Below are 15,824 nucleotides of genomic sequence, written 5' to 3'. Positions count from 1 at the left end.
GGGTCCAAAATAACAATTGAATGACAACTTACTGTATGCAGTAGTATAGCAACAGGATAACAATAACTAAAAAGATCCAGCCCTTTTAAGATCCAGTTTATTTATGAAGCTCTAAGAAATGTTGAATTATACATCAGGTGCTGCTTTAAGAGTTGTACCTGCTTCAAGCAGCCTGCAAGCCAAAGTTATACTGCCAACTCCATATTGCCCGTGAGCCACGAAAATCGAGCTCTGAGCATTGATGGAAAACTGGCGAGTGTACTGTTGAATCTGAGGATGTTGTTAAGTCAAATAGAGAGGTTATCATAGTGCATGGTGTTTAATGTTATCGCACTATGAACTTATGGGTTGTTGAAGCATGTGCTGACACAGGAGAAGCAGACTGAAAAGGTTTACAATGAGCTCAAAGACATTGCAAGCACACTTGACTTTGAAACTCTTCCTCAACACTTCCAGCAAAATCAGGGGGAGAAAGAGACGACTATGCCATATTGAATTGAGCTGAAGTGGCTGTCTGCACACTATTCATAGGCATCTTGCAAGACACAAGTTGGGAGAGATTGTTTATTGAGCTGAGAGGTACAGTGAGACAGGCAAGGCTGTGGGTGCAGGCAGAGACAAACAATGAAGCTTTGGATATAGGGGTTCATTTTCTGAGCTTGCGCTGCTGGTGGGGTTCCTGGCCCACTGGCCATGCACAGCAGTGAATCATGGGCAGCATACCAACGATTTCCCAGCATACACGGTCAGAAAGTGAGGCCTCCCACACCACCCCCCCCCCCCCCCCACACCGACAGCACAAACTCAGAAAATCAGCCCCAGAGTCCCAGTGGTGAAAATAACTTGATAGAAGTCTCAGATCATCAGTTCAGAAGCTGGAGGTTAGGTAAAAAGTTGGTAGCGTAGTGGTTCGGCACCTGGACAAGCATCCCAGTGGCCCTGAGGTCAAATCTCCTCGCGGCGCATTGTGAAATTGAATTCAATAAATTTATAAATTAGCGAGAATGAAAACTGCCAGATTGTTGTAAAAACCCAACTGGCCCTTCCCCAGGGAGAGAACCTACCATCCCTCCCCAGTCTGGCCTATCTATGATTCCAGGCTCCCATTACACAATTGGCTCCAAAGTGGGCTAGCAAGCCAATCAGTTGTAAAAACAATTGCAATGAAACAGAAGGCTCACTACCACCATCTGATGAGAAGGCCTTCTCAGGGCAACAAGGCATGAGCAGCTAATGTGTCCTTAACCATGTCATGAACATCCCAGGAAGAAATGAATAAATAAAAGTCCAAATCCAAATCAATACATTACCACTGCTCGCAGGCAGACCGATAATTAAAATAAACCTAGGCACTAAGAACAAGATAGTAGCAAATTGATAACTTTAGATAAATCTCCGTTCCTCACATTCACACTGCCGGCTAGGTAAGCTCCAAAGTGTGCAAATCTCATTTGTATGTCTGGTAGCTAGTGCTGTAGTGCCAACTTACCCTGGGGCCTATTGGGCTAGGCTTTGTGGGAAGCTTTCAAAGCTGGCGAACCAGTGCTAGACCACAACAGCTACCTGCGGCTTGCTAGGTATCATGGGGGTGGACTACTGTGTTGTTCTCCTGCTCAAGCGCTGTAACTTCAGAAGAAAAGCCGCAGAAACCCAGAAAAAATGGGATAAATGTTTCGAATTATACGTGTCACTAGATCAAAGTTTGCTGAAAATTTTAGCAATGGGATTTAGTGACAGCAGCTTGTGTCTCTATTATCACTCCTCGAGAGAGAGATATCTCAGAACGTTTTTATCTGGAATTGGAACAAAACAAAAATCAGCTTGACCCCTCCCAGCACTGGTCTGTTGCACAACCTTTCCCTTCATTTAAAATCTGTACAGATGACAGCATATTTGTGTTGGGCAGAGAGCGGAAATATGGTATTGCGATAGAGGATCAACCATGATCATATTGAATGGCGGAGCAGGCTCGAAGGGCCGAATGGCCTACTCCTACTCCTATTTTTCTATGTTCTATGTTGGTGACAGTTATAAAGTAGAAAAATTGCTTAATTCATAGTGTTTAAGAAACTAGATATAATTTTCTTTCGGTGCAGAAATAAAGCTCATAGTGTTGATTCAGTTTTGAAACTGAATAAGTGGAGCAAAGGCTTCTTAGGAGGATATCTAAATCACCATTTTGCTGATTGAATTTATGAAGTTTCATGCATTTTACTTTAAGAAGTCAATGATATTCAGTAGGGCTCATCAGATATAGACAGGTGGTGTCAATCTCCATGTCTAACTCAAGCAAGATTTATGGCAGTGTGCAGCATAATGAACATGCCACTCCTGAAGTACTCACAACACAACAAGGTTATGAAACGTCAATCAGTTCAAAACAAGGGAGGCAGTTCTGGGAGCACCCGTCTCACAGATGGCCTTGGGATTTTGCCAGCCTCCATTGCGTACGTTTTTGTAATTTCTTTACTGGACCAGCAGGTGGAGTTGTTTGTTAATGCTGCACTAGACTGGTTCGTCATCCGAACACAGACAATGCTATAGAAAAGCACGGGTATGGCGAAGTAGCCATCTTGAATGAAAAGACTAGGCAGATAACACTTGTCATGTATTGCAATAGGAAGCCAGTTCCCTTCCAAAAGACATTAGATACAATGCAAGGTGGGTATATTTTGTTTGAATTTGGACAACAAAATGTCTGCCTTGCATCTGGCTTTAATTTCTACTGCACTGTGGGATAGGTCAGGATCTGGATTTACCTTCCTCCCTCCAACTCCCCTCTCAAGCCAATTATAAAGATACCTACTTCCCTTTGCAAAAATTTGTACAACAACAGGTTAAAAGTTGTTGGAAGGTTAGGTGGTAGAGGCAAACAGCAGTGTGGCTGAACGCGAAGGAAAAGTGAAGAGACTAAAATATTTAAATTTAATATATTATTTTTTATTGCAGGGCACAGACAAAAGCTTGAAGACCAGACAAAACCTGGCACACTTTTCTCGGACCGCCTGAGCGAGTTGGAACGGTACCGCCAGACAGCTATGAGGGTTGGTCCATCAACGCCCAGCCCGCGACCTCTGGGTGTGCCCACCCACTTCAGCCCACAAACCCAAACACAGATGCAGAGTGAGTGAAACATGAAAGCACTTTGGGGAACAACTCTGTTTCCATACAATGCTTCGTCATAAAAGCAATCGCATTAATATAGGGAGGGAGCATGGTCACAAGCTATTATAAACACTTCTTATTTGTTATGGTCATGAGAAATTTTTGACATTCATGTACTGACTACAGTGGTGCCTCAAGTTCAAGCTGTCTGCCTTTCCCCAAGTTCACTGTTTTCAGCATAATTTAATCCATGCTCAGATTTACATTGGCTTCTTGTGACAGCATTTGATCCACCTTTGTAGAGTCTGTGTAAAAAACACTTCAGATAAGTCCAGAACTGAACTCTGGGCAGTAGTCGTAAAGTGCTTCAGTTAGGTACAGCAGGTGCTGAAAGCAGTGCAGTGCCCCCTACAGTGCAATGGCCCAGAAATTCGGGTCGGGGGCTTCCCGTGGGTACAAGCCCCCGATCTGCACTTACCTTGCACGCCGGCCGTTGAGCTGTGGGCCTGCGTGGAATTCCGATCCAGGGCCTGGTCCAGCTGCCGGCACGCAGTGCTTGCGTATCCCAGGGGTGCAGTTAGTTCGAAGCGTCCCCTGGGATCACGTGGGCCATGGGGAGCAGGGAATGCTCCATTCATAAGTCTGACAGGAAGGACTGTTAAACTTATAAATAATACGACCCCAAAACAGCACTAAATCTTCAAATAATTTTTTTTTAAATCACATTTTTTAAATAAACTATAAATTACATGAAATAACTATTTTAAACAATAATTTAAATTTTTGAAAAAAATAATTTTTTTCTAATGGGGCTAAAAATAAACTTACCTTGCTTTAAAGTATTTAAAAATGATAAACCTGTGGAAAAAATGTTTTAATTTTAATTAATTCACCACTTACCTTGTAAAAAGCAGGCCTTACGCCTGCTTTTTACATGTCTAACTTCTGGAGACTTACCCTCCCAGGAAAACCTGTAAAAAAAACAAAGTTCGATGTGCACGCGTTCGACCTCTGAACCCCTTCGTTCAGAGGAACGGAAGTGCTGGTTTCCCGCGCATGTGCAGTGCATGCAGGAAACCGGCACTTCCATTGGGCCTACGGGTGAGTACCCCGTGCGTACTCACCCGTGGAGACCCGAATTTCTGGGCCATTGTCTTTATCATACTTCAGAACAGCAGTTACTGAACTGAACAACGGCACAATGCATCACTGAAATTATGCACAGTAAACCCATTGTTCCGGCTCTCCGATATACATCCGCACTATATCACACATTATTGATGACTCCCTGGTAGAAAAACAACCTCATTATATCACAGCTATGTTGTCAGTTCTGGTATAACATATAGCATTTATGGTTCTCTGATTATTAAAGAGAGGACACAAAACAACTTCATTATAATGCACCATCTAATATAACCTGGCGTTCATATTCCATAGAGGGACTTACTGCATTACAGTGACACTTTGCAATGTATTTGTTCAAAGGTATGTAGCCAGCACTTGAATAATACCTCAATGTCACAAAGCTGGGGTTGTTCTCCTTGGAGCAGAGAAGGTTGAGGGGAGATTTGATAGAGGTGTTCAAAATCATGAGGGGTCTAGACAGAGTAGATAGAGAGAAACTGTTCCCATTGGCGGAAGGGTCGAGAAACAGAGGACACAGATTTAAGGTGATTGGCAGAAGAACCAAAGGGGACATGAGGAAAAACTTTTTTCGTCAGCATGTGGTTAGGATCTGGAATGCACTGCCTGAAAGGGTGGTGGAGGCAGATTCAATTGTGACTTTCAAAAGGGAATTGGATAAGTACCTGAAGGAAATTTTTTTTACAGGGCTGCGGGGAAAGGGTGGGGGAGTGCGACTAGCTGAGGTGCTCTTGCAGAGAGCCGGCATGGGCTCAACGGGCCGAATGGCCTCCTTCTGTGCTGTAATCATTCTATGATTCTATGATTTTGCAGCCCAAAACAAAATAACTCATCGCATTATTGATTGTTTCTGTTATATCGAGGCATAGTCATTTGTGCGCACTGCAGAAAGCTGCATTTTAGCACATTAAAACAAAACACTTTAGGAATGAAAGAGTTTTTTCTTCCTTTTTTACTCACATGGATTTTTCATTTAAATGAATCAACAGAAGGAAATTGTCTCCCTTTTATTTAAACTGGAATTTCCATCTAGAAATTAGCAAAGTATTTTCATAAATGTCTTTGTGAAAATGACAAATCGTATAAAAAGTGATGTCAAAACTGAGACATAAGGTGTGTCAGCTGTGGCTCAGTGGGTAGCACTCTCTCCTCTGAGTCAGAAGGTCCCACTCCAGGGACTGAGCACTAAAATCTAGGCTGACACTCCAGTGTAGTGCTGAGGGAGTGCTGCATTGTCGGAGGTGCCATCCTTCAGATGAAACGTTAAACCGAGGTCCCGTCTTCTCTCTCAGGAGGACATAAAAGATCCCATGGCACTATTTCGAAGAAGAGCAGGGGAGCTATCCCTGGTGTTCTAGCCAATATTTATCCCTCTAAAAACAGATTATCTGGTCATTATCATATTGCTGTTTGTGGGTGTTTACTGTGCGCAAATTGGTTGTCGCGTTTCCTACATTACAACAGTGCCTACACTTCAAAAAGTACTTCATTCCCTGTAAAGCGCTTTGGGACGTCCGGTGGTCATGAAAGGCGCTATATAAATGCAAGTCTTTCTTTCTTTTTAAACTGAAGGTGCACTGAGGGTGTACGACCCAGGCAGTGTAGATGAACAGGTGTCTCATCCAACCAGAGAATGTCAACAAAATCAGCTCCTTCCATTTAGTTTGGTAATCTAGAACTCAAAGTAGAAGCATCTTGTTTACCTCCTCCTAATCCAAGGATACAACTTGTAATCTGCAGTCTCCCAAATAATAAACCACTCCTGACCAATGTTCCCATTAAGCTGCGTGGCCGCGCAGCGGTCTGGAGGTCCCGCGCAGGCCACTCTCCGGCTTTTAAAAGGCAAAAACCGCGCATGCGCGATAATTTGGATAATTCGTGCAGCCTGTTAAAGGGGCCACGCATCCAAAAAACAATTCATGGGAATGTTGCTTCTGACTTAAGACTATTTTATAACCCACTTATACAGCTGCAGTGCGCGCAGCTTAAAGACGATTTGCCATCATTTTGGACCTGATAGAATTCGATAGAATAAATTCTTGGTTTTTGCATATTGCTGGACAAATTACGTGCCATTGCCACTTTTGCTGCATATTTATGATGTCATTTGCAAGTGCTATGATGCTTTAATGACACAAATGACATCAGTGTGCATGCATCACATCACTGCATATTTCGAATGAAGCTGAAAAGCCGTCGTAATGTAACGACTACTGGTGGTTAGTTATTATATAATTCCTGCCTTTAGCCTGTCTTCATGTACAGGCTCTTATGAAGGCTCAGTGCCCATGATGCAAATACCTCGTCACAATTATAAAATTCCAAATTTCCTGAAGGGATAAGCTAAGCAGCATTAATAGACTTAATGGGACAGTGCGACTGTTGATCTCGAGATATATTTGTGATGGAATGCTTGCTTGACTACTCATGCCCTGTCCATGCTGCTGTTATCATACTGCCAGTAACATACGCCCACACATGCATTTTTACTTAACGACAAACACACCCACTTTAGTGTGCTTCCAGTCAAAACAATTAGAATAGAAGGTGGAGATCAGACCAATTCCTTTTTACGTAAAAAAAACAAACACATAGCATTCCTTTAGTGGAGCAATTCAAGCCCAAAATAGAAAAAGGAAAAATCCTTTCCTGTAAACCAAAGAAAACGCACTAAGGCACACCTTTGTGAGGAGGCAGAGAGTGCCGCCAGATTCATCCCATTCAACCTTCTTTTTGTAACATTATAAACATAAAAATCACAAAGTATTGTAAAGTGGCTTCTAATTTCATGGAAATGGGAACAAAGAAAATCAAATAAATGGCCTTTGACGTGGTCCTTAACACAGAACACCTGCTTTCATACTAACTGGATGTTGATTAAAATTCATAGGTTGCCTGTTATTTGAATCTCTCTGCCACTGTTCCAAGTGAGTTTTCTTAACCAGGTTGATAGATCAGATCCTAAGAGGGAGATGAAAATTGACAAAGCTTCTTGTCAACTGATCACAGAGCATTAGTCATGGAGAAGTGAGCTGTATATGGATCATCGGACCATTCACCGTCCTGACAGCAAGTAGCTCCAATAGGAAATAAAGGAAACAAAATCTGAGGGGTTTGGGGTGGGGGGGGGGGGAGGACAAGAACACACGTTAAAGTCTCACAATAAAATCCTCCAAAGAGAGAGGACCAAGTAGAATGTTTTCCTTGTCTGTACTCCTAGCCTGACCTGATCTGTCTCCAAACAACAAAGTTTTCTGGAACTGTATAGTGCTCTGCTCCAATCACACCTTATGTATTTGCATACAGTTCTGGTCACTGAGACAGGGAGACAATTAAATGCTGGAGGCAATACAGAGAAGAGTCCTGAGACTGATCTCCAGTGTCACAGGACTGAGTCATGAGGAAAGACAGAAGAAACTTGGGCATTTTAGACTTTAAAGGAAGTGACCTTAAAGGTATATAAGATAATAAATGGTATGGAGAAAAGTAGTTCAAACTAAAGTGGTTAGCACTGTTGCCTCACAGCGCCAGGGACCCGGGTTCGAATCCGGCCTCGGGTGACTGTCTGTGTGGAGTTTGCACATTCTCCCCGTGTTTGCGTGGGTTTCCTCCGGGTGCTCCGGTTTCCTCCCACAGTCCAAAGATGTGCGGGTTAGGTTGATTGGCTATGATAAATTGACCCTTAGTGTTAGGGGGATTAAATACGTGGGGTTACGGGGATAGGGTGGGATATGTGTTGGTGTAGGGGTTACGGGGATCGGGTGGGATATGTGTCGGTGCAGGCTCGATGGGCCGAAATGGCCTCTATCTGCACTGTGAGGTTTCTGTGATTCTGTGATTTCTGTGATAAAGCATGACATTAGGACAAGGGGACACAAATTCAAACCAGTTAGGAACATAAGAACATAAGAAATAAGAGCAGGAGTAGGCCATTCAGCCCTTCAAACCTGCTCCGCCATTCAACAAGATCATGGCTGATCTTCTACTTCAACTCCACCTTGCTGCACTATCCCCATATCCCTTGATTCCCTTAGGAATTTCCTTTTCCTGCAACGAGTGGTCAACACATGGAATGGACTTCTGTAATAACAACAGAAAATGCTGGAAAAACTCAGCAGGCCAGGCAACATCCGTGGAGAGAGAAACAGAGTCAACGTTTCGGGTTGAAACCCTTCGTCAGAACTGAGAAAAAAAGGCAGGAAATGAAAAGATTAAAGGGCAGTTTGGGGGCTGGGAAATGGGGGAGGGGATGAAAGAAGAGACATTAAGAGATATTCAAGGTGAGACGAGATAGTAATAGGACAGGTAAAGACACAAACAATGGCTCTAGATGAAGTGTGAAATGCTCTGGCAGAGTGAAAGACAGCTGTTGACTCTGTTTCTCTCTCCACGGATGTTGCCTGGCCTGCTGAGTTTTTCCAGCGTTTTCTGTTGTTATTTCGGATTTCCAGCATCTGCAGTATTTTGCTATCGAATGGACGTCTGTGTTGGGCAGTAAAGTTGAAAACCCTGGAATCTTTTAAGAAACAGTTGGATGCTACGATAGGGGGTCTTTCTGGATAGATGAGCTTCAATAGGCCAAATGGCCTTTCTCATCTTTGTGCATCTTGTGATTTTGTGCTTTAGTTTGAAAAAGATAAATGCTAGAAATAATTATTGCCAACCTAGTGGACAAACAATTAAGCTATTTATGTGGCATTTCTCTGTTCATTATTTTAACAGAGATGTGAACCTGCTTGTTTTAAATGGGTCAACAGATACTTTAAGATGGTGGACAGAGGAATATCATGCAGATGCACTGTCCGCTAATACTGCCAAAAATAATTTCTAGCCTGTATTGATTACATTTTAATTGGGGGAGAGAAGTTTTAAATATTATCCCCAAAGCAAAAATAAAAACAGTGTGCAGTTATGGAAATTCAAAGAACAGGCAGAGTATTTTGGCACAGGACTGTGGTCTTATTATGAAACAGGCCAGAAAGCCACATACCTTGCAACTCATAACAGCGGTTACATTACACTCTACCCCTATCGAGACAGGAATTAAAACGTCGTACCATTTGAACTATATTCTACAAATCCGATTTCAGGATATTTTGATTAGATCCCGTTGCTGTTACTACTTGTACTTTCTTCTCACCCTGGAGTAAAGCAGTACCTCCAAAGGCACATGCACCCTTTATCAGGGCCCTTTACATGTTTGAGGTCTGAACGTGGTTACAGGGCAGTTAAATATCATGAGCTGAGCATATTTTCATATCATCAGAGCTATTTTCAGCAAGTCAACAATAGTCTGGATCTGATTGTCCTGCTTGACCTCATGTAACACTGCTCTGCCTTGGTATAGGTAATATCCTCACAAATATAGATAGATAGAGAGAGAGAGATAGATAGATAGATAGATAGATAGATAGATAGATAGATAGATAGATAGATAGAGAGAGATAGAGAGGGATAGAGAGAGATAGAGAGATAGAGAGATAGATAGATAGATAGAGAGATAGATAGAGAGAGATAGAGGTAGAGAGAGAGATAGAGAGAGAGAGAGAGATAGATAGATGAGTGAGAGAGATAGAGAGAGATAGAGAGAGAGATAGAGAGAGAAAGATAGAGAGAGAGAGAGAGATAGATAGAGAGATAGATAGAGAGAGAGAAATAGAGAGAGAGAGATAGATAGAGATAGATAGATAGAGAGAGAGATAGAGATATAGATAGATAGATAGAGAGATAGATAGAGAGAGATAGAGGTAGAGAGAGAGAGAGATAGATAGATAGATAGATAGGTAGATAGATAGGTAGATAGATTGACAGGCAGACAGACAGATAGATAGATAGATCTAACTAACTAACTAGCTAGCATTTATATGGTGCCTTTTATCACCTCAGGAGATCCCAAAGCGCTTTACATTCACTGAAGTACCTCTGAAGTACTGTTGTAATGTAGGAAATGCCAATTTCCACACAGCAAGCTCCAACAAACAGCAATGACATAATGACCAATGTTGGCCAGGATGCTGGGGAGAACTCCCCTGCTCTTCTTTCAAAAAGTGCTGTGGGATATTTTACATCCACCTGCGAGGGCGGATGGGGCCTGGATTTAACGTCTCATCTGAAAGACGGCACCGCATCCAAAAGACAGTGCAGCACTCCCTCAGTACTGTATTGGAAGGTCAGCCTAGATTTTTTTGCTAAAGACTCTGGAGTGAGAATTGAACCCACGACCTTCTGACTCAGAGGCGAGTGCTACCACTATGGTAAACAGGCTGATATTTGAGATGGTACCGGGAACAGACCTTCTTAAAAAAATACTCACCGCAAAGGATGTAAATGAGTGCGGCCAAAGTCAATGTATCGTGGTTTTGTACCATGAACTGGGAAGTGGACAGTTTTATTCGAGTCTGCTCCAGATTTACAGTATCCCAGAAAATCGATTCTCTAACCCTAAACTTTGATTACTATCTGATTTTGCAGTTTTATTCCAATTGTATCTGAAAGGCTACCTGGAACAAAATAAAATAAAATGAAACCCATCAGAAAATAAAAATGAAAGTCAGCGTGGGCTGAAGGTGGGGCTAGCTCCTGCCCACATTAGTTACTTTGTGTGGTTACTCAGAATAATGACTGTAGATGGTGTTGATAAGACTCCAGTTCCATTAAATTATTTACTTTGCCAAACAAACTTACATACATCCTGTCAACTGAACATGTGGAGAGGTTTTTTTTTGCAATTGCATGGAAATCAGCTCCAGCACTGCCCATCTACCTGTTTAGAAGAATGAGAGGTGATCTCATTGAAACATATAAAATTCTTAAGGGGCTTGACAGGGTAGATGCAGGGAGGATGTTTCCCCTGGCTGGGGAGTCTAGAACTAGGGGGTCACAGTCTTAGAATAAGGGGTCGGCCATTTAGGACTGAGATGAGGTGAAATTTCTTCACTCAAAGGGTGAATTCTCTACCCCAGAGGGCTGTGGATGCTCAGTCGTTGAGTATGATCAAGACATGGATCGATAGATTTTTGGATACTACGGGAATCAAGGGATATGGGGATAGTGCAGGAAGGTGGAGTTGAGGTTGAAGATCAGCCATGATCTCATTGAATGGCGGAGCAGGCTCGAAGGGCCGAATGGCCTACTCCTGCTCCTATTTCTTATGTTCTTACCTACCCAGCTGAAGGAGAACGGGGTCAAGCGACTGAGTGGTGGTAGGTAGTTTGTTTTGGGGGGGGGGGGTAGGAGTGAGGGGGTACGTGGCAATGGAGAAGAAAGCAGCTGTTTAAAGATGAGCGTCAATAGAAGAACAAGCAGGTGTGAGGTGAAGAGTGAGTGAGTGGCTCTGCAGTGTCAGACTGAGGGATTGTGCAGAGGTTGTGATGAGTGATTGATGACACACAACTGCCCATACTGTCACTTCCAGTTACATAAATACAAAGCCACAGAGTTCAAAGGTGGAACTCTGGGAATGTGGGAATATTCCGTGTGTTGTTAAATTAGAGCGTTAAGTGCAGAATGGAATCCTGTGCCAGAGTTAAAAATGTGCAGTGTGAGGAGCAGCCTTGTTCAGGCAGAACTGGTGAAGTGAATGAATCTGGTGTAGATGTGTCTGACTTTCAGAATTTTCCATTCTGTGAGAGCCTGCTGCAAATCCAGCGAGCGACAGCTGAGGTTGGTTAAATTGGTACCCAATAAGCACACAGTCGAAGGCACGTGCAGAATACATCTCCAGCGAGGCCACCCACAGTACAGACATGATTGGAATAAACAGAAAAACTACTGTGGCCTGCTGTGCATATGTAAAGTTCTGTGCACTCAAACTCGATCTCAAAGCAGGCACAGTGTAGTGCCTAGAGGGGGAATTTTCACTCCCTCAGCCCAGCATAAACCAGGAGGAGCTGGGGTTATAATGGAATGGGTCAATTTCACGCCCCATTTCCAACCTGTCGCAATTTTCTCTGAGGCCAAGGCACCCGCCTAAATCAGGCGGACTCTGCATACGTTTATGCAAATCGGGGTCCTATGATGTACACAGGACCCCAGTGACTTTTTAACTGGACTGAGCGGGGCTCCCACCGTGGCTGCCCTGCTCAGTGAAACCTGGCCTGAACCAAGACAAAGTCCTGCAAGGTAAGTTTGAAACTTGCCTTTGTGGGGCCAGGGGGAGCAGGAGTGTGCTCCTCCAGGCCTGACGAGGAAAGTCTGGGCCTCTACTGCCCTGCGATGTATCCCCTTCCCACCCGAGAGACCCCACCAAAACCACCCACCCCATGACTTACCTGAGCGCCAGTTCGATCTTCAACTGCCAGCTGCCTCTTTGCACCCGTTTCTGGGTGGGTAGCTGGCTTGCGGGACGTATTACCAAGCCTGGCTATTAAAATTGACTGGGCCTCCCTCCACCTTTCCCGGCCCCTCCCTCTACCTCTCCCGGCCGGGCCTCCCTCCACCTCTCCCGGCCCCTCCCTCCACCTCTCCCGGCTCCTCCCTCCGCCTCTCCCGGCCCCTCCCTCCACCTCTCCCGGCCAGGCTTCCCTCCACCTCTCCCGGCCCCTCCCTCCACCTCTCCCGGCCCCTCCCTCCACCTCTCCCGGCCGGGCCTCCCTCTCGCCTCTCCTGGCTGGGCCTCTCGCCTGGGAGTTAACATTTTCCCTTATACTTGTGCTGTTCATTTCATCCTACCTATGAAGGAAATATTAACCTTTGTTTTGGTGAATAAACCCAATTACTATAGGGGTAACAGAACAATGATTTATACTTTAAAGGGGCAGCACCTTCATTGAAAATTGTTTGGTAAACAATTTCCTGTCTTGATGCAGAGAGGCAAATTGTGTTGAAACATATCTCGCTGCTGGGGCACAAGGCCATTATGATAAAGTGACACATGGGTCTTCTGGCACTCCTGTTTCCCCAAATAAAAAAAACTCTTTTTATGAAGGCGACAGGCCTTTAAATGACTGCTTGTAATATTAGTAGGTGGACTCTTGAGCTTGTTGATCAGATTATCTTTGTCCACTATTTCAGTGGAGATGCTAACTCATTTCAAATAAGAGGGCAATGCCTGCGCTAAAATGGCAGACAGAGGACTGTCATACAAACACGTTCAGCATTCATCCACTAATATCACAACCACACTTTTTAGGCTAGTGTGACTTTAATGGTTAAGAGATCAGATCAAGGAAGAATTGTAAAAGTGGATAGACACTTAAAGCAGAGGAGGATACAGGGCGATGGGATAACTTTTGGATTGTGCCAGTAAAGAGCTGGCACAGACATGATGGACTGAATGCTGTAAACTTTTATGGTTTTTTGATTCTGTAGTACCTAACAGAGCGATCTCCCCTTTACAGGTCTGTTTGCAAATTGTTCATTTTTTAAAAATCACACAGAGGGTCAAAACTTATCTTCAAATCAGCGAAGTTTAACACGAGAAATTCCCGACGTTGTATTATTAGAGAATTGTCGTCTCACAAATCGTTAATCACACTTATGTATGTGTTGTTAGGAGTTATTTTCCATCTTTAAGACATACCTGGTGATTGATGTATGTGTCTGCCACTCTACGAAGCAGCCAGGCAGCCAGGTTTAGTGTTAGTTCATTCTAATAAAAGGAAAGAATAGAGAAGTTTGGTCAATAACTCAGAGAAAGAGGCATATCTTTCACAGCTAGTGCATATTGGAAACCCAACAGCAACATCTTTCAACCAAAAGCAGAAACATTAAAAAAATCTTACAGCTTTTGCAAAGCAGACTAATAAAATGTTACCAGCCATTGCTGCACAACCCCCTCCCCCATGTCCAAACATTTACTGTACACTTCCAGTTACACTCACTTAAAAGTGGATGGAAATGAAGCTCTTCCCAGGGTAGTTCTAGATACTAGAAACACAGTGGGTTAAAGCACTACAGTCATCTCTGCAACCTTAGTTTGAATTCAGCCCAAACAGAGGGTATAAGGGTCATCTCTCTCTGACTGTCTGGCATACTAAGCCCTGTCTTCTCACTTCTGGGACCTCAGTTTGAATGTTCTCAAAAGTAGGCTAATGGTAAACTGGGTAGCTTCCCAAATACTGTTCGTTCACCTCTGGGATCTTGGCAAGAAGGGATGAAGGTCTTTTCTCTCCTAAGTAAAATGAGCCTGTAAGTATTTACAGTGCTAAAGTGATAGAACTGGGAGGCCAGAGTTCAAGTCCTATTCTTGACTGACCTCTGGCCTCAGGCTTGCCACCGGATGAATTTGCCAATTCTGGCTGGTCAGCCCAGGCGATAGAAAGAAAACTATCTGGGTGGAAAAACTGCTCCATTCACATCCTATGGAAGGGCATGTTTGAACGTATTGTCTGTGGAGCAGCATTAACAGAATGTATGGACATTCTGTGGCCTGCAATTGTATTTTCCTTTCTTCTGAAGAATATAGTGTGTGTGTGTGTGCAAAAGCGAATGACCAAAAACTCATTTCCGTTCTCATTTCACACATATTCCCTCAAATTAAACTAGGACCAAAGTAACATAAGAAGATTCAAAATAACAACAGAAAATGCTGGAAAAACTCAGCAGGCCAGGCAACATCCGTGGAGAGAGAAATAGAGTCAACGTTTCAGGTCAAACCCTTTGTCAAGACTGGAAAAGCACAGGAAATGAAATAGATTAAAAGGCCAGGCTGGGAGAGAACAAAAGAGAAGTGAAGAGACATTAAGAGGTATTCAAAACGAGACAAGATGGTGATAGGACTAGTGGAGACAAAAGACGGCTCTAGATTAGGCTTAGATTAAGAAGATTCAAACTAGGAATTAATACTTCTTGAATGTTTGACTGGGTGGGAGCCAAAACAGTGGAATTAGTTGCCTGACTAAACACAACTCAAAAAGGTTATTTCCCCAAAATGGGCAACTGACCAATGTGGTTAGGTGACAGTTACCATCATGTTAACAAGTCCAGGTGAGGTATTTATCTCTTGGGTTGTGGGCATTTCATGTGTGTGGTGTGATCGGGTCAGCAACGCAACACATTTACTCTGCCAACGATGGGATCCGAATCACTGCAATGATTTTACCTTTTCTTGTGCTCAGACAACCAGTTCCTGTAATCTCCTATTAATCGCCCTCTAACCTAGGCTACACTGAAAAGATGTATTTTGTTATTGGCGTTTAAGGAAGAGCTTTGTGGAGAAAGGTAGTTTTTACTCTGGATTCTAATTTTCAGCACAATTACCGACTCTAATCAGACGAGATCAGTGCATTTAGAGGAACTGACAGTTCTATTTTTCTAAAGATATCTCTGAACGTAAATTTGAATCGAGCCGATTTCAGAAACTAGTAAGCCAGTTTGGCAAGGCTACAGCAAGCTCAGTGAACTGCCGTGTGTTGATAACGTGCGTTATTTATAAATTGGCTTTGCATTTCTGTTAGTGCCCGTAGTTTCCAAAGTTGCTTACAGCTGAATGAATGGCTCGCTTTGGAATGACCGTGTGAGTGCTTGCATCATTGCAGAATAGTTCACTAAGAACCAGTGAATACTGGAAACGTACAGGATTGTCAGGATTCCCGTAAGATATGAAGCATGGAAAAGGTATGGTGAATACTAAA

General features: G+C 43.3%; 1 protein-coding gene across 2 annotated transcripts in view; it reads left to right on the top strand.

Annotated features, from left to right (window-relative positions):
* Positions 1-15,824, top strand: part of runx3 (RUNX family transcription factor 3) — a 77,273-nt gene that overhangs the window by 52,451 nt on the left and 8,998 nt on the right. For both annotated transcript variants that reach the window (XM_085962637.1, XM_085962636.1), the window contains one exon: positions 2,950-3,123. In XM_085962637.1, the coding sequence (XP_085818763.1) occupies positions 2,950-3,123 (174 nt within the window). The remainder of the gene's footprint in view (positions 1-2,949; positions 3,124-15,824) is intronic.

This window comes from Somniosus microcephalus, chromosome 20, assembly GCF_052327205.1.
Source record: "Somniosus microcephalus isolate GS21.2 chromosome 20, FLI_Smic_1.0, whole genome shotgun sequence".
In the NCBI taxonomy this organism is placed as follows: Eukaryota; Metazoa; Chordata; class Chondrichthyes; order Squaliformes; family Somniosidae; genus Somniosus; species Somniosus microcephalus.
The sequence above is the reverse complement of the archived record's forward strand: the minus strand, read 5'-3'. Positions and strand labels throughout refer to the sequence as shown.